Source organism: Tachypleus tridentatus, chromosome 5 (assembly GCF_004210375.1).
Source record: "Tachypleus tridentatus isolate NWPU-2018 chromosome 5, ASM421037v1, whole genome shotgun sequence".
Lineage (NCBI taxonomy): Eukaryota > Metazoa > Arthropoda > Merostomata > Xiphosura > Limulidae > Tachypleus > Tachypleus tridentatus.
Window position 1 is genome coordinate 4,113,542 of NC_134829.1, and position 22,240 is coordinate 4,135,781.

Consider the following 22,240-nt stretch of genomic DNA (forward strand, 5'->3'; position numbering starts at 1 on the left):
TATATATATATTTCTGTACTGATAGCTGGTTAGATGTATATATTTATGTAGTGATGGCTGGTCAGATATATATATATTTATGTACTGATAGCTGGTTAGATGTATATATTTATGTATCGATGGCTGGTCAAATATATATATTTATGTAGTGAAGGCTGGTCACATATATATATATTTACGTAGTGATGGCTGGTCACATATATATATATTTACGTAGTGATGGCTGGTCAGATAGAATGGATGTCGTAGAAGGTTATGGAGAAGAAGCTTCAGGAGGAATTTCCATCCGAATTCATTCGAAATATGACTATGATTTCGACAAGTACTACTTCAAGTTAAAGCCTTGTGTTAACAAAAGGAATCCTTGGTTCGATGAATTTTGGGAGGATAGATTCAACTGTTCTTTAAGTTGCTACAAGAAGTCCAACAAGAAATATGAAAAGAAATGTACAGGTACTTGAGCTAAATCTATTGCTAATAAAACCACTTGAGCTAAATCTATTGTTAGTAAGACCACTTGAGCTGTATCTATTGTTAATAAAACCACTTGATTTAAATCTATTGTTAATAAGACCACTTGAGTTAAATCTATTGTTAGTAAGCTCACTTGAGCGAAATCTATTGTTAATAAGACCACTTGAGCTAAATCTATTGATAGTAAGACCACTTGAGCAAAATCTATTGTTACTAAGACCACTTGAGCTAAATCTATTGTTAGTAAGACCACTTGAGCTAAATCTATTGTTAATAAGACCACTTGAGCTAAATCTATTGTTAATAAGACCATTTGAGATAAATCTATTGTAAGTGAGACCACTTGAACTAAATCTATTGTTAGTAAGACCACTTGAGCTAAATCTATTGTTATTAAGACCACTTGAGCTAAACCTATTGTTAATAAGACCACTTGAGCTAAATATATTGTTAGTAAGACCACTTGAGCTAAATCCATTGTTAGTAAGACCATTTGAGCTAAATCCATTGTTAGTAAGACCACTTGAGCTAAATCTATTGTTAATAAAACCATTGAGCTAAATCTCTTGTTAATAAGACCACTTGAGCTAAATTTATTACTAATAAGACCACTTGAGATAAATCCATTGTTAATAAGACCACTTGAGCTAAATCTATTGTTAATAAGACCACTTGAGATAAATCTGTTGTTAGTAAAACCACTTGAGCTAAATCTATTGTTTGTAAGACCACTTGAGTTAAATCATATTGCTAGTTAGACCAAAATTTTACGCCAATCTTATATTTAGCTAACATCAGTTGTAATATTACCTTACCTGATACATAATCATCTAGCCTCAGTTGTAGGTATTACCACCTGATATGTAATCATATATCATCAGCCGTAGTATTACCACTTGAAATATAGCAGCTAGTATCATACGTAGTATGATATATATGTTAGCATATGTTGTAGTTCTTACCACCTTGATATATACAGCAGCTAGTACATCATATGTAGCAGGTTATATATCTTTTAAGCATATGCCGTTGAAGTTCTCCACCTGATATACATAGCAGCTAGTATCATATGCAAGTAGGTTATATATGTTAGTATATGCTGTAGTATCTCATATTGATATAGCAGCCAGGCATCATATGTAGTATGATACATATATGCCAGTTATTACATGTTGCAGTATCTAACCTCATATATACAGCAGCTAGTAATCATATGTAGTACTGATATACATGTTGAAGCATATACATTGTAGTCTTCCACCTGATATATGAACAACCAGTGCATCATATGTAGTATGATATATATTTTAACATATCTTGTAGTTTTTCCACTTGATATATAGCAGCTAGTATCATATGCAGTATGATATATATGTTAGCATATGCTGTAGTTTTCAACTCTGATATATAGCAGCTAGTATCATATGCGTTATGATATATTTGTTAAAGCATACGTTGTAGTTTTTTCCATTTCTATATATAGCAGGTAGTATCATATGCAGTATGATATATATGATAACGTATGTCAGTTTAGCTTTTCCACCTGATATATACAACATTCAGCATCATATGTAGTATGATATATACATGTTAGTATACGTTGTAGTTTCTTTCCACTTGATATATAAAAGCCAGCATCATATGCAGCATGATTATATGTTAGCATATGTTGTAGTTTTGAACCTGATATAAAGCAGCCAGTAATCATATGTGGTGCATGATATATTTGTTAGCATATGTTGTAGTTTTTCCACCTCATACATAGCAGATGATAGCACTCATATGTAGTATGATATATATGCCAACATATGTCAGTAGTTTCTTCCACCTGAAATAATATAACAGCCAGTATTATATGTAGTATGATATATATGTTAGCATATGCTTGTAGTTCTTCCACTCCATATAAAGCAGCCAGCATCATATGTAGTATGATATACATGTTAGCATATGTTGTAGCTTCTTCCACCTGATATATACAAAGCAGCCAGTACTTCATATGTAGTATGATATATTTGTTACAGTACATGCTGTAGTTTTTACCCACCTGATATATAACAGCCAGTAATCATATGTGTAGTATGATATATATGTTAAGCATTACGTTGTAGATTCCAATTTGATATATAGCAGCCAGCATCATATGCAGTACGATATATATGTTAGTTATACCTTGTAGTTTTCCACTTGATATACATAGCAGCCAGCATCATACGTGGCATGATATATTTGTTAAAGCATATGTTGTAATTCTTCCACCTTGATATATAACAGCCACTATGATATGTAGCAATGATATATAATGTTAGCATTGTTGTTGTAGTTTTACACTTGATATATACAGTAGCTAGTATCATATGTAGTATCATATATATGTTAAAGCATATGCGTAGACTTCCACTTGATATATAGCAGCTAGCATCATATGCAGTATGACATATATGTTAGCATATTCCTGTAGTTTCTTCCACCTGATATATAGGATTGCTAATCATATGTACATGATATGTACGTTAGCATTATGTTGTAGTTTTCCATCTGATATATAGCAGTACAAGTATGATATGCAGTATGATATATATGTCAGCATATTGCGTTATATCTTTTCCATCCTTTACATGTAAACAGCCAATATCATATGCATGCATGATATATGTGTAAGCATAAATTGTAGTCTGTCCACCTGATATATAGCAGCTAGTAGCATCATATGTGGCATGATATACTTGATAGGATATGTTGTAGTTTTCCACTCTGATAAATACAGCAGCCAGTATCATATGTATAGTATGATACATACCGCCAGAAGCATATGCATGCCAGTTTCTTCCACTGATCGATAAAGCAGTAATCACATGTAGTATGATATACATGTGAAGCATAAGCGTGTAGCTCGTCCACCTGATATATAGCAGCACAGCACCATATGTAGTATGATATATATGTTAGCATATGTTGTAGTTTTTCCACCTGATATATAACAGCTAGTATCATATGTAGTATGATATATCTTTAACATATCCTGTAGTTTTACACTCTGATATACAGCAGTCAGCACCATATGCAGTATGATATACATGTTAGCATTGCTGTAGCTCTTCAACCTGATATATAGCAGCCAGTACTACATATGTGCTATGATTATACTGTTTTCAGCATATGTTGCCAGCCTTTCCTTCTAATCTATATATAAAGCAGGCAGCATCATATGTAGCATATGATATTATATGATAAACGCATGCTGTAGTTTCTTCCACCTGATATATATATAAGAAGCAGCCAGCAATCATGTATGAAGTAAGGATAAACGCTCTAGTATATACTTGTAGCTGTTCCACCTCAGATTACAGCAGCCAGCACAGATATGCAGCATGATATATACTGTTAGCATATGCCGTAGTTTTCCACCTGATATATAGCAGCCAGTAATCATATGCAGTATGATACACGTTGTTAGCATATGTTGTAGTCTTTCCAATTTGATATATAGCAGCTTAGCATCATATGCAGCATGATATATATGTTAGCATAAGTTGCAGTGTTCCACCTGATATATACAGCAGCCAGTATCACATGTAGTATGATATTACATGCTGAAGCATATACTGTAGTTTCTTCCACCTGATATATTAGTGGAGTACCATACGTACACATGATATGCATGTGAGCATAAGCATGTAGTTTCTCCATCTGATTACATACAGCCAGTATGATATGTAAAATGCCGATACATATGTTAGCATAAATTGTAGCCTGTCCACCTTGATATATAAAAGCAGCCAGCATCATATGTGGCATGATATACATCTGATAGGATATGTTGTAGTTCACTACGATAAATACAGCAGCCAGCATCACATGCAGTACATATACGTTAAAGCATACGTTGTAGTTTTACACCTGATATAAAGCAGCCAGCAATCATATGCAGTAGTATTACATGCTGCCAGCATATGTTATAGCTCTTCCAATTGATATATAGTAGGCAGTAATCACATGCAGCATGATACACGTGCCAGCATAAGCTGTAGCTCGTCCACCTGATATATTAAAGCAGCCAGCACCATACGTGTATCTTGATACATGTGTGCATACGCTGTAGTTTCTTCCACCTGATATATACAGCAGCAAGCATCACATTTTAAGTATGATTACACGTTGTTTATGTTGCTGCTGTAGTCCTCCACCTGTTGATAAGCAGCAGCCAGCATCATATTTAGTACGATATACATGTTATCCTTATGTTGTAGCTTCTTCCACCTGATATATAGCAGCAGCTAGCATCATATTTAGCATGATATACATGTTAGCATACGTTATAGTCTTCATATATACATAGGAGCCAGTAATTCATACGCACCATGATTACGTAAGTTGAAGCATATCCTTGTAGCTCTTCCACCTGATGTATAGCAGCTTCAGCATCATATGCAGTACGGCACATAATGCCAGCATATGCTGTAGTTTCTTCCACCTGATATACAGCCAGCATCATATGTAGTATGATATATTTGTTTAGCATACGGTTGTAGTTTCTTCCATACGATATATATAAGCAGCCAGCATTATATGTAGTATGATTACATTACCGCCAGCATTGATATTGTAGTTCCAATCTTGATATATAGCAGTATGGGCCAGTAATTATATGCAGTACGATACATGTGTTAGCATTACTTGTAGTTTCTTAACTGATACAACAGCCAGTAATCATATGTAGCATGATATACAATCTTTAGCATATCCTTGTAGTTTCTTCCACCTGATATTACAGCCAGGCATGATACATAGTAAGATATATCTGTTAGCATATGTTGTAGTTTTCCACACGATATATAGGAGCCAAAGTACCATATGTAGTATGATATATACGTTAGCTATTGCATGCCGTAGTTTCTTCCAATCCATATAACAGCTAGTATCATATGTATAGTAACATATACGCAGTTAGCATACGTTGTAGTTCTCCACTTGATATATAGCAGTTAGCATCATCATGCAGCATGATATACATGTTGCTATATGTTGTAGTTTTTCCACTCCTGATATATAGCACCCTGTAGTATCATATGTAGCATGATATATATCGTTAGCATATGCCGTAGTTTCTTCCACCTGATATATAGCAGCGTCCATCATACGTAGTATGATATATGTTGTAGCATTACGCTGTAGTTCTTCCACCTGATATATAGCAGCCAGTATCATATTTAGTATGATACATGTTATCATCATTGTAGTTTTCTCACTCATATATAGGAGCCAGCATCATATGTAGTATGATTGCGTACGTTGAAGCATATCCTTGTAGTTTTCCACCTGATATATAGGAGCCAGCATCATATGTAGCATGGCATACATCGCTAGCATAAGCCGTAATCTTCACCTTGATATATAGCAGCTAGCACCATATGTAGTATGATATATATGTTAGCATATGTTGTAGTTTCTTCCACTTGATATACAGCAGCTAGTATCATATGCAGTATGATATACTGTTTATCATATGTTGTAGTTTTTCCACCTCAGATATATATAGCCAGCACCATATGTAGTATGATATACATGTTAGCATATGCATGTAGTTTTTCAAATTGATATATAACAGCTAGCATCATATGTAGTATGATACATACCTTTAGCATATCCTTGTAGCTCTTCCACCTGATATAGAGCAGCCAGTAATCATATGCAGTACGATATATATGTTAGCATATGTTGTAGTTTTCTTACCTGATATATAACAGCAGCCAGCACCATATGTAGTATGATATATATGTTAGCATTATCTTGTAGTTTCTTCCACTTGATATATAGCAGCTTGAAGTATCATATGTAGTATGATATACGTTTGTAGCATATTGTAGTAGTTTTCCACCAGATATATAACAGCAGCTAGTTATGATATATTTGTTAGCATATGTTGTAGTTTTTCCACTAATGATATATAGCAGCTTAGCATCATATGTAGTATGATATACATGTTAGCATATGTTGTAGTTTTTTTTCCACTTGATATATAGCAGCTAGTATCATATGGCATGATATATTTGACAGCATATGTAGTTTCTTCCACTTGATATACAGCAGCCATTATCATATGTAGTATATATATGTTAGCATATGTTGTAGTTTTTACACTCTGATATAAAGCAGCCAGTATCATATTTTTAGTATTATATACATGTTAGCATATGTTGTAGTTTTTCCACCTTGATATAAAGCAGCCAGTATCATATTTAGCATGATATATATGTTAGCATATGTTGTAGTTTTCCACCTGATATATAAAGCAGCCAGTCATCATATGTAGTATGATATATATGTTAGCATATGCTGTAGTTCTTCCACCTGATATATAGCAGCTAGCATCATATTAGTATGATATATATGTTGAGCATATGTTGTAGTTTTTCCACCTTGATATATAGCAGCCAGTATCATATGTAGTATGATATATACGTTAGCATATAAGTTGTAGTTTTTCCACTTGATATATAGCAGCCAGTATCATATGTAGTATGATATATATGTTAGAATATGTTGTAGTTTTCCACTCTGATATATAGCAGCTAGCATCATATGTAGTATGATATATATGTTAGCATCTATTGTAGTTTTGCACCTTGATATATAACAGCCACTATTATATGTAGTATGATATATAATTTAGCACATGTTGTAGTTTTTCCATTTGATATGTATATGCTAGTATCATATGTAGCATGATATATATGTTAGCATATGTTGTAGTTTTTCCACTTGATATATAACAGCTACGGTATTACATGCAGTATGATATATATGTCAGCATATGTTGTAGTTTTCCCACCTGATATACAGCAGTGCAGTATCATATGTAGTATGATATATATGTTAGCATTATCTTTGTAGTCTTCCATCTGATATATAGCAGCTAGCATCATATGTAGTATGATATGTATGCGTTAGCATATGTTGTAGTTTTTCCACCTGATATATAGAAGCCAGTATCATATGTAGTATGCATATATATGTTAAAGCATACGTTGTAGTTTTTCCACCTGATATATAGCAGCTAGCATCATATGTAGTTATGATATACATATTGTTAGCATATCTTTGTAGTTTCTTCCACACGATATATAGCAGCCAGTATTATATGTAGTATGATATACATAATGCATAGCATATAGTTGTAGTTTCTTCCACTTGATATATAGCAGGCTTGCATCACGTATGTAGTATGATATATATGTTAGCATATGTTGTAGTTTTTCCAATTGATATATAGAACAGCTTAGCATCATATGTAGTATGATATATATCTTAGTTATCATGTTGTAGTTTTCCACCTGATATACATAGCAGCCAGTATCATATGTAGTATGATATATTTGTTAGCATATGTTGTAGTTTTCCACTAGATATATAGGAGCCAGCACCATATGTAGTATGATATATGCTGTTAGCATTACGTTGTAGTTCCAACTTAGATATATAGCAGCTAGTATCATATATAGTAATATATATACGTTAGCATATGTTGTAGTTTCTTCCACCTTGATATATAGCAGCCAGTATCATATGCAGTATGATATATATGTTAGCATATGTTGTAGTTTTTTTTTCCACCTGATATATAGCAAGCTAGCATCATATGTAGTACATGACATGATATAGCATATGTTGTAGTTTCTTCCACTTGATATATAGCAGGTCTCATCACATGTAGTATGATATATAAGTTAGCATATGTTGTAGTTTTTCCACCTTGATATATAGCAGCTAGTATCATATTTAGTATGATATATATGTTATCATATGTTGTAGTCTCTTCACTCATATATAGGAGCCAGTATCATATGTAGCATGATATACATGTTACATATCTTGTAGTTTTTCCAACTGATATATAACAGCTAGCATCATGTAGTAGCAATGATATATACGTTTAGCATATCCTTGTAGTTTTCCACCTTGATATAGAGCAGCTAGTATCATATATAGTATGATATATATGTTAGCATAATCTTGTAGTTTTCCACCTGATATATAGCAGCTAGTACCATATGTAGTATGATATATATGTTAGCATATTTTGTAGTTTTTCCACTTGATATATAGCAGCTAGTATCATATGTAGTATGATATACGTTTAGCATATGTTGTAGTTTTTCCACTTGATATAGCAGCAGCTAGTATGATATATATTGTTAGCATATGTTGTAGTTTTTTCCACATGATATATAGCAGCTAAGCACCATATGTAGTATGATATATATGTTAGCATATGTTGTAGTTTCATCCACCTGATATATAGCAGCCAGTATCATATGTGGTATGATATATTTGATAGGATATGTTGTAGCTTTTCCACTTGATATATAGCAGCTATTATCATATGTAGTATATATATGTTAGCATATGTTGTAGTTTTTACACTTGATATAAAGCAGCTAGTATCATATTTAGTATTATATATATGTTATCTTATGTTGTAGTTTTTCCACTTGATATATAGCAGCTAGTATCATATTTAGTATGATATATATGTTAGCATATGTTGTAGTTTTTCCACTTGATATATAGCAGCTAGTATCATATGTAGTATGATATATATGTTACCATATGTTGTAGTTTTTCACTTGATATATAGAGCTAGTATCCATATGTAGTATGATATATATGTTAGCATATGTTGTTTTTCCACTTGATATATAGCAGGTAGTACCATATGTAGTATAATATATACGTTAGCATATGTTGTAGTTTTTCCTCTTGATATATAGCAGGTTGTATCACATGTAGTATGATATATAAGTTAGCATATGTTGTAGTTTTTCCACTTGATATATAGCAGCTAGTATCATATTTAGTATGATATATATGTTAGCATATGTTGTAGTTTTCCACCTGATATATAGCAGCCAGTATCATATTTAGTATGATATATATGTTAGCATATGTTGTAGTTTTCCACTTGATATATAGCAGCTAGTATCATATGTAGTATGATATATATGTTAGCATATGTTGTAGTTTTTCCACCTTGATATATATAGCAGCTAATATCATATGTAGTATGATATATATATGTTAGCATATGTTGTAGTTTTCCACTTGATATATATAGCATCTAGTATCATATGTAGTATGATATATATGTTAGCATATATTATAGTTTTCCACTTGATATATAACAGCTACCATTATATGCAGTATGATATATAATTTAGCATATGTTGTAGTTTTTCCACTTGATATATATACAGCTAGTATCATATGTAGCATGATATATATGTTAACATATGTTGTAGTTTTTGCACTTCATATATAACAGCTGGTATTACATGCAGTATGATATATATGTCAGGATATCTTGTAGTTTTCCACTTGATATATAGCAGCTAGTACCATATGTAGTATGATATATATGTTAGCATATTTTGTAGTTTTTCCATTTGATATATAGCAGCTAGTATCATATGTAGTATGATATACGTTTAGCATATGTTGTAGTTTTCCACTTGATATATAGCAGCTAGTAGTATGATATATTTGTTAGCATATGTTGTAGTTTTCCACTTGATATATAGCAGCTAGCATCATATGTAGTATGATATATATGTTAGCATATGTTGTAGTTTTTCCAATTAATATATACCAGCTAGTATCATATGTGGTATGATATATTTGATAGGATATGTTGTAGCTTTTCCATTTGATATATAGCATCTATTATCATATGTAGTATATATATGTTAGCATATGTTGTTTTTCCACTTGATATATAGCAGCTAGTATCATATGTAGTATGATATATATGTTAGCATATATTTTGTAGTTTTCCACTTGATATATAGCAGCTAGCATCATATGTAGTATGATATACGTTAGCATATGTTGTAGTTTTCCACTAGATATATAGCAGCTAGTATGATATATTTGTTAGCATATGTTGTAGTTTTTCCACATGATATATAGCAGCTAGTACCATATGTAGTATGATATATATGTTAGCATATGTTGTAGTTTTTCCACTTGATATATAGCAGCTAGTATCATATGTGGTATGATATATATGATAGCATATGTTGTAGTTTTCCACTTGATATATAGCAGCCATTATCATATGTGTAGTATATATATGTTAGCATATGTTGTAGTTTTTCCACTTGATATATAGCAGCTAGTATCATATGTAGTATGATATATATGTTAGCATATGTTGTAGTTTTCCACTTGATATATAGCAGCTAGTATCATATGTAGTATGATATATGTTAGCATATGTTGTAGTTTTTCCACTTGATATATAGCAGCTAGTATCATATTTAGTATGATATATATGTTACCATATGTTATAGTTTTTCACTTCATATATAGGAGCTAGTACCATATGTAGTATGATATATATGTTAGCATATGTTGTTTTTCCACTTGATATATAGCAGGTAGTACCATATGTAGTATAATATATACGTTAGCATATGTTGTAGTTTTTCCTCTTGATATATAGCAGGTTGTATCACATGTAGTATGATATATAAGTTAGCATATGTTGTAGTTTTCCACTTGATATATAGCAGCTAGTATCATATTTAGTATGATATATATGTTAGCATATGTTGTAGTTTTTCCACTTGATATATAGCAGCTAGTATCATATTTAGTATGATATATATGTTAGCATATGTTGTAGTTTTTCCACTTGATATATAGCAGCTAGTATCATATGTAGTATTGTATATACGTTAGCATATGTTGTAGTTTTTCCACTTGATATATAGCAGCTAATATCATATGTAGTATGATATATATGTTAGAATATGTTGTAGTTTTCCACTTGATATATAGCATCTAGTATCATATGTAGTATGATATATATGTTAGCATCTATTATAGTTTTTGCACTTGATATATAACAGCTACTATTATATGCAGTATGATATATAATTTAGCATATGTTGTAGTTTTTCCACTTAATATATATATGCTAGTATCATATGTAGCATGATATATATGTTAACATATGTTGTAGTTTTTGCACTTGATATATAACAGCTGGTATTACATGCAGTATGATATATATGTCAGGATATCTTGTAGTTTTCCACTTGATATATAGCAGCTAGTACCATATGTAGTATGATATATATGTTAGCATATGTTGTAGTTTTTCCATTTGATATATAGCAGCTAGTATCATATGTAGTATGATATACGTTTAGCATATGTTGTAGTTTTTCCACTAGATATATAGCAGCTAGTATGATATATTTGTTAGCATATGTTGTAGTTTTTCCACTTGATATATAGCAGCTAGTATCATATGTAGTATGATATATATGTTAGCATATGTTGTAGTTTTTCCACTTGATATATAGCAGCTAGTATCATATGTGGTATGATATATATTGATAGCATATGTTGTAGTTTTCCATCTTGATATATAGCAGCTAGTATCATATGTAGTATATATATGTTAGCATATGTTGTTTTTCCACTTGATATATAGCAGCTAATTTACCATATGTAGTATGATATATATGTTAGCATATTTTGTAGTTTTTCCACTTGATATATAGCAGCTAGTATCATATGTAGTATGATATACGTTTAGCATATGTTGTAGTTTTTCCACTAGATATATAGCAGCTAGTATGATATATTTGTTAGCATATGTTGTAGTTTTTCCACATGATATATAGCAGCTAGTACCATATGTAGTATGATATATATGTTAGCATATGTTGTAGTTTTTCCACTTGATATATACCAGCTAGTATCATATGTGGTATGATATATTTGATAGGATATGTTGTAGCTTTTCCACTTGATATATAGCAGCTATTATCATATGTAGTATATATATGTTAGCATATGTTGTAGTTTTTACACTTGATATAAAGCAGCTAGTATCATATTTAGTATTATATATATGTTATCTTATGTTGTAGTTTTTCCACTTGATATATAGCAGCTAGTATCATATTTAGTATGATATATATGTTAGCATATGTTGTAGTTTTTCCACTTGATATATAGCAGCTAGTATCATATTTAGTATGATATATATGTTACCATATGTTATAGTTTTTCACTTCATATATAGGAGCTAGTACCATATGTAGTATGATATATATGTTAGCATATGTTGTTTTTCCACTTGATATATAGCAGGTAGTACCATATGTAGTATAATATATACGTTAGCATATGTTGTAGTTTTTCCACATGATATATAGCAGCTAGTACCATATGTAGTATGATATATATGTTAGCATATGTTGTAGTTTTTCCACTTGATATATAGCAGCTAGTATCATATGTGGTATGATATATTTGATAGGATATGTTGTAGTTTTTCCACTTGATATATAGCAGCTAGTATCATATGTAGTATATATATGTTAGCATATGTTGTAGTTTTTCCACTTGATATATAGCAGGTTGTATCATATGTAGTATGATATATATGTTAGCATATGTTGTAGTTTTTCCACTTGATATATAGCAGCTAGTATCATATTTAGTATGATATATATGTTAGCATATGTTGTAGTTTTTCCACTTGATATATAGCAGCTAGTATCATATGTAGTATTGTATATACGTTAGCATATGTTGTAGTTTTTCCACTTGATATATAGCAGCTAATATCATATGTAGTATGATATATATGTTAGAATATGTTGTAGTTTTCCACTTGATATATAGCAGCTAGTATCATATGTAGTATGATATATATGTTAGCATCTATTGTAGTTTTTCACTTGGTTTAATACAGCTACCATTTATATGCAGTATGATATATAATTTAGCATATGTTGTAGTTTTTCCACTTAATATATATATGCTAGTATCATATGTAGCATGATATATATGTTAACATATGTTGTAGTTTTTGCACTTGATATATAACAGCTGGTATTACATGCAGTATGATATATATGTCAGGATATCTTGTAGTTTTCCACTTGATATATAGCAGCTAGTACCATATGTAGTATGATATATATGTTAGCATATTTTGTAGTTTTTCCATTTGATATATAGCAGCTAGTATCATATGTAGTATGATATACGTTTAGCATATGTTGTAGTTTTTCCACTAGATATATAGCAGCTAGTATGATATATTTGTTAGCATATGTTGTAGTTTTTCCACATGATATATAGCAGCTAGTACCATATGTAGTATGATATATATGTTAGCATATGTTGTAGTTTTTCCAATTAATATATACCAGCTAGTATCATATGTGGTATGATATATTTGATAGGATATGTTGTAGCTTTTCCATTTGATATATAGCATCTATTATCATATGTAGTATATATATGTTAGCATATGTTGTTTTTCCACTTGATATATAGCAGGTAGTACCATATGTAGTATAATATATACGTTAGCATATGTTGTAGTTTTTCCTCTTGATATATAGCAGGTTTTATCACATGTAGTATGATATATAAGTTAGCATATGTTGTAGTTTTTCCACTTGATATATAGCAGCTAGTATCATATTTAGTATGATATATATGTTAGCATATGTTGTAGTTTTTCCACTTGATATATAGCAGCTAGTATCATATTTAGTATGATATATATGTTAGCATATGTTGTAGTTTTTCCACTTGATATATAGCAGCTAGTATCATATTTAATATGATATATATGTTACCATATGTTGTAGTTTTTTACTTCATATATAGAAGCTAGTATGATATGTAGTATGATATGTACGTTAGCATATCTTGTAATTTTTCCACTTGATATATAGCAGCTAGTATCATATGTAGTATTGTATATACGTTAGCATATGTTGTAGTTTTTCCACTTGATATATAGCAGCTAATATCATATGTAGTATGATATATATGTTAGCATCTATTGTAGTTTTTGCACTTGATATATAACAGCTACTATTATATGCAGTATGATATATAATTTAGCATATGTTGTAGTTTTTCCACTTAATATATATATGCTAGTATCATACGTAGCATGATATATATGTTAACATATGTTGTAGTTTTTGCACTTGATATATAACAGCTGGTATTACATGCAGTTTGATATATATGTCAGGATATGTTGTAGTTTTTCAACTTGATATATAGCAGGTAGTACCATATGTAGTATAATATATATGTTAGCATATGTTGTAGTTTTTCCACTTGATATATAGCAGCTAGTATTATATGAAGTATGATATATTTGTTAGCATATGTTGCAGTTTTTCCACATGATATATAGCAGCTAGTACCATGTGTAGTATGATATATATGTTAGCATATGTTGTAGTTTTTCCAATTGATATATAACAGCTAGTATCATATGTAGTATGATATATACGTTAGCATATGTTGTAGTTTTCCACTTGATATATAGCAGCTAGTATCATATGCAGTATGATATATATGTTAGAATATGTTGTAGTTTTCCATCTTGATATATAGCAGCTAGTATCATATGTAGTATGATATATACGTTCGCATATGTTGTAGTTTTTCCACTTGATATATAGCAGGTTGTATCACATGTAGTATGATATATAAATTAGCATATGTTGTAGTTTTTCCACTTGATATATAGCAGCTAGTATCATATTTAGTATGATATAAATGTTAGCATATGTTGTAGTTTTTACACTTGATATATAGCAGCTAGTATCATATGTAGTACGATATATATCTTAGCATATCTTGTAGTTTTTCCCCTTGATATAGAGCAGCTAGTATCATATGTAGAATGATATATATGTTAGCATATCTTGTAGTTTTTCCACTTGATATACAGGAGCTAGTATCATATGTAGTATGATATACATTTAGCATATGTTGTAGTTTTTCCAATTGATATATACCAGCTAGTATCATATGTAGTACGATATATACGTTAGCATATGTTGTAGTTTTTCCACTTGATATATAGCAGCTAGTATCATATTTAGTATGATATATATGTTACCATATCTTGTAGTTTTTCCACTTGATATATAGCAGCTAGTATCATATATAGTATGGTATATACGTTAGCATATGTTGTAGTTTTTCCACTTAATATATAGCAGCTAGTATCATATGTAGTATGATATATATGTTAGCATAAGTTGTAGTTTGTCCACTTGATATATAGCAGCTAGTACCATATGTAGTATGATATATATGTTAGCATATTGTAGTTTTTCCACTTGATATATAGCAGCTAGTATCATATGTAGTATGATATACGTTTAGCATATGTTGTAGTTTTTCCACTAGATACATAGGAGCTAGTACCATGTGTAGTATGATATATATGTTAGCATATGTTGTAGTTTTTCCAATATATATATAACAGCTAGTATCATATGTAGTATGATATATACCTTAGCATATCTTGTAGTTTTTCCACTTGATATATAGCAGCTAGTATCATATGTAGTATGATATATATGTCAGCATAAGTTGTAGTTTTTCCACTTGATATATAGCAGCTAGAACCATATGTAGTATGATATATATGTTAGCATATGTTGTTTTTCCACTTGATATATAGCAGGTAGTACCATATGTAGTATAATATATATGTTAGCATATGCTGTAGTTTTTCCACTTGATATATAGCAGCTAGTATCATATGAAGTATGATATATTTGTTAGCATATGTTGTATTTTTTCCACATGATATATAGTAGCTAGTAACATATGTAGTATGATATATATGTTAGCATATGTTGTAGTTTCTCCAATTGATATATAGTAGCTAGTATCATATGTAGTATGATATATATGTCAGCATAAGTTGTAGTTTTTCCACTTGATATATAGCAGCTAGTACCATATGTAGTATAATATATATGTTAGCATATGTTGTAGTTTTTCCACTTGATATTTAGCAGCTAGTATGATATGTACTATGATATATATGTTAGCATATGTTGTAGTTTTTCCAATTGATATATAACAGACAGTATCATATGCAGTATGATATATATGTTGGCATATGTTGTAGATTTTTCCACTTGATATATAGCAGCTAGTATCATATGTAGTATGATATATACGTTAGGATATGTTGTAGTTTTTCCTCTTGATATATAGCAGGTTGTATCACATGTAGTATGATATATAAGTTAGCATATGTTGTAGTTTTTCCACTGGATATAGCAGCAGCGAGTATCATATTTAGTGTGATATATATGTTAGCATATGTTGTAGTTTCTCCACTTGATATATAGCAGCTAGTATCACATTTAATATCATATATATATTACCATATGTTGTAGTTTTTCACTTCATATATAGGAGCTAGTATCATATGTAGTATGGTATATACGTTAGCATATGTTGTAGTTTTTCCATTTGATATATAGCAGCTAATATCATATGTAGTATGATGTATATGTTAGCAAATGTTGTAGTTTTTCCACTTGATATATAGCAGCTAGTATCATATGTAGTATGGTATATACGTTAGCATATGTTGTAGTTTTTCCATTTGATATATAGCAGCTAATATCATATGTAGTATGATATATATGTTAGCATATGTTGTAGTTTTTCCACTTGATATATAACAGCTAGTATCATATGTAGTATGATATATACGTTAGCATATGTTGTAGTTTTTTCACTTGATATATAGCAGCTAGTATCATATGCAGTATGATATATATGTTGGAATATGTTGTAGTTCTTCCATCTGATATATAGCAGCTAGTATCATATGTAGTATGGTATATACGTTAGCATATGTTGTAGTTTTTCCACTTAATATATAGCAGCTAGTATCACATGTAGTATGATATATATGTTAGCATAAGTTGTAGTTTGTCCACTTGATATATAGCAGCTAGTATCATATGTAGTATGATATACGTTTAGCATATGTTGTAGTTTTTCCACTAGATACATAGGAGCTAGTATCATATGTAGTATGATATATATGTCAGTATAAGTTGTAGTTTTTCCACTTGATATATAGCAGCTAGAACCATATGTAGTATGATATATATGTTAGCATATGTTGTTTTTCCACTTGATATATAGCAGGTAGTACCATATGTAGTATAATATATATGTTAGCATATGCTGTAGTTTTTCCACTTGATATATAGCAGCTAGTATCATATGAAGTATGATATATTTGTTAGCATATGTTGTATTTTTTCCACATGATATATAGCAGCTAGTAACATATGTAGTATGATATATATGTTAGCATATGTTGTAGTTTCTCCAATTGATATATAGTAGCTAGTATCATATGTAGTATGATATATATGTCAGCATAAGTTGTAGTTTTTCCACTTGATATATAGCAGCTAGTACCATATGTAGTATAATATATATGTTAGCATATGTTGTAGTTTTTCCACTTGATATATAGCAGCTAGTATGATATGTAGTATGATATATTTGTTAGCATATGTTGTAGTTTTTCCACATGATATATAGCAGCTAGTACCATATGTACTATGATATATATGTTAGCATATGTTGTAGTTTTTCCAATTGATATATAACAGACAGTATCATATGCAGTATGATATATATGTTGGCATATGTTGTAGATTTTTCCACTTGATATATAGCAGCTAGTATCATATGTAGTATGATATATACGTTAGGATATGTTGTAGTTTTTCCTCTTGATATATAGCAGGTTGTATCACATGTAGTATGATATATAAGTTAGCATATGTTGTAGTTTTTCCACTTGATATATAGCAGCTAGTATCATATTTAGTATGATATATATGTTAGCATATGTTGTAGTTTCTCCACTTGATATATAGCAGCTAGTATCACATTTAATATCATATATATATTACCATATGTTGTAGTTTTTCACTTCATATATAGGAGCTAGTATCATATGTAGTATGGTATATACGTTAGCATATGTTGTAGTTTTTCCATTTGATATATAGCAGCTAATATCATATGTAGTATGATGTATATGTTAGCATATGTTGTAGTTTTTCCACTTGATATATAGCAGCTAGTATCATATGTAGTATGGTATATACGTTAGCATATGTTGTAGTTTTTCCATTTGATATATAGCAGCTAATATCATATGTAGTATGATATATATGTTAGCATATGTTGTAGTTTTTCCACTTGATATATAGCAGCTAGTATCATATGTAGTATGATATATATGTTAGCATCTATTGTAGTTTTTGCACTTGATATATAACAGGTAGTATTATATGCAGTATGATATATATGTCAGGATATGTTGTAGTTTTTCAACTTGATATATAACAGCTAGTATCATATGTAGTATGATATATAATTTAGCATATGTTGTAGTTTTTCCACTTAATATATATATGCTAGTATCATATGTAGCATGATATATATGTTAACATATGTTGTAGTTTTGCACTTGATATATAACAGCTAGTATTATATGCAGTATGATATATATGTCAGGATATGTTGTAGTTTTTCAACTTGATATATAGCAGGTAGTACCATATGTAGTATAATATATATGTTAGCATATGTTGTAGTTTTTCCACTTGATATATAGCAGCTAGTATTATATGAAGTATGATATATTTGTTAGCATATGTTGTAGTTTTTCCACATGATATATAGCAGCTAGTACCATATGTAGTATGATATAGATGTTAGCATATGTTGTAGTTTTTCCAATTGATATATAGCAGCTAGTATCATATGTAGTATGATATATGTTAGCATATGTTGTAGTTTTTACACTTGATATATAGCAGCTAGTATCATATGCAGTATGATATATATGTTGGCATATGTTGTAGTTTTTCCACTTGATATATAGCAGCTAATATCATATGTAGTATGATATATACGTTAGCATATGTTGTAGTTTTTCCACTTGATATATAGCAGGTTGTATCACATGTAGCATGATATATAAGTTAGCATATGTTGTAGTTTTTCCACTTGATATATAGCAGCTAGTATCATATTTAGTATGATATATATGTTAGCATATGTTGTAGTTTTTCCACTTGATATTTTGCAGCTAGTATCATATTTAATATGATATATATGTTACCATATGTTGTAGTTTTTCACTTCATATATAGGAGCTAGTATCATATGTAGTATGATATGTACGTTAGCATATCTTGTAGTTTTTCCACTTGATATATAGCAGCTATTATCATATGTAGTATGGTATATACGTTAGCATATGTTGTAGTTTTTCCACTCGATATATAGCAGCTAATATCATATGTAGTATGATCTATATGTTAGCATATTTTGTAGTTTTTCCACTTGATATATAGCAGCTAGTATCATATGTGGTATGATATATATGTTAGCATCTATTATAGTTTTTCACTTGATATATAGCAGCTAATATCATATGTAGTATGATATATATGTTAGCATCTATTGTAGTTTTTGCACTTGATATATAACAGCTAGTATCATATGCAGTATGATATATATGTCAGGATATGTTGTAGTTTTTCAACTTAATATATATATGCTATTATCATATGTAGCATGATATATATGTTAACATATGTTGTAGTTTTTCCACTTGATATATAATAGCTAGTATCATATGTAGTATGATATATACGTTAGCATATGTTGTACTTTTTCCACTTGATATATAGCAGCTAGTATCATATGTAGTATGATATATATAGTTTAGCATATGTTGTAGTTTTCCCACTTGATATATAACAGCTAGTATCATATGTAATATTATATATATATCAACAAGCAAAATGTTTGCAAAATTTAGACAATAAAGATTAAAAATGTGCCATCTGTGAACAATGAGGTCAAATAATTGAAATTCTGTCTTTGATTAGCACATATGATTACAAACCTTTAATGAAATACGTATAAAAAGAAGAAAAGATAGTATTAATAAAACATAACCAATATCAAATAATGTAGTAGATGTATTAGTTAAGGTATAGAGAAAACATGCAGTTTGAGAATAATCATTTTAGAGTTGTATATATTTTCTGAATAAAGTGATCCCTGGTAAGATTATCTTAACCAGTGTTTGATATGGTGGTCAAAGTTTCATAGAAAATGCTTTCAAAAGGAACTCAGAGTTTCTTTTCTTCCATTTCCTTTATCCAAGTGTCTGGTATCTTACGAAGAGTTTGGTAGTTCATAGAGTATCTCAGCATTGTTATAGATCGAAGTGATATTTTATGTTTTTTCACATCTGCCTTGTCCCTGTTTTACAGCTAAACAAAGCATTCTATTCACTTCGTGTATCTGAGGTGTACTTTTAATTTGTGGATATATATTCGATAAACACGATATTCCAGCCTTATAAATTAATTTATCGTACGGTGTACAACCTTAATGGCTAGCACACAGAGGAGACTTTGAAATACCTCTATATTTAAAATAACAAACATGATTCTGAGCTAGCTTGATATATGTATGTTTAATTTAAAGAATATAAAATAGAGAGACTGTCGCTTGTATTACTCTGTTTCATTGATTCTAAACTTTAAACTTTCCTCTGTTGTCTGTAATAACAGGACTGTTAGAGTAACATATCACGTACCGATAACATTACCTTAACAGGATTGCAACAGTAACATATCATATACCGATAACATTACCTTAACAGAATTGTTAGAGTAATATATCATATACCGATAACATTATCTTAACAGGACTGTTAGAATAACATATCATATAGCGATAACATTCCAAAAATTACTAGTTTAACATAGCATATACTTAAACATTCCAAAAATTACTAGTTTAACATAGCATATACTTAAACATATAAAAATTACTAATGTAACATATACTGATAACTTAACCCTATAAGTATTACAAATGTAACATATACTGATAACTTAACCCTACAAATATTACTAATGTAATATATCATATACTGACAACTTAACCCTACAAGTATTACTAATGTAATATATCATATACTGACAACTTAACCCTACAAGTATTACTAATGTAATATATCATATACTGACAACTTAACCCTACAAGTATTACTAATGTAACACACTGTATACTGACAACTTAACCCTACAAGTATTACTAATGTAACACTGTATACTGTATTAAATACTACCAGACATGAAAAGTTTTATTCAATGTTATTCCTTTGTAGGCAATGAAAGATTAGAACACGGCTACAAACAGGACACAAAAATGGAATTTGTGAAGAAGGCAATTCACACAATGGCTTACGGACTTCACAACATGCAGAGAGATATGTGCAATGCCACCCAGGGGTTGTGTGCAGCCATGACCCCCATAAACGGATCTGTTCTGCTTCAATATCTTATGAACGTAACCTTTGTTTGGAACAACGAAACGGTGCGTTTCGACGCGAATGGAGATTCCCCGGGAAGGTAGGAACTTCATCTTAACTTATGACTAGAGTTGATTGTCTACAATTTGAACCGTTTAACCAACCAAATCCTTCTTTTGATCAATTTATCTTTTCGTGAATTTCTGAAACATAATTAGCAAGTGTTTGAGCCAATTACGTAATGATCAATAGAGAATCGGAAAAAAAAGTCACATATAGGTGAGGTTTATATTTTTGAGTTTGTCAGATAAGACGTACATGGAAAAAAATTTGATTTAGTTGAATAACACAACATATATCACACATAATAATGATAAAACGTTTACTTTTGGCAAAAACAATCTCTTATATTGTTTACTTCTAATTTCTATTTTAATTTATGTTGAGACTTTTACGATTATTTTATTAGAAAAACATAGTTCATCTTTGAGCCCAAAAGGTGGCATTGGTGTATTTAATTTAATG

At 30.2% G+C, this 22,240-nt stretch overlaps 1 protein-coding gene across 1 annotated transcript in view; it reads left to right on the plus strand.

Moving 5' to 3' along the window:
* Positions 1–221: 221 nt before the first annotated feature.
* LOC143250407 (metabotropic glutamate receptor 5-like) overlaps positions 222–22,240 on the plus strand; it is a 52,427-nt gene continuing 30,408 nt past the window's right edge. Inside the window, exons 1-2 of the mRNA XM_076500862.1 lie at positions 222–453; positions 21,572–21,815. Coding sequence (XP_076356977.1) covers positions 237–453; positions 21,572–21,815 — 461 coding nt within the window. The 5' untranslated portion in view covers positions 222–236. The remainder of the gene's footprint in view (positions 454–21,571; positions 21,816–22,240) is intronic.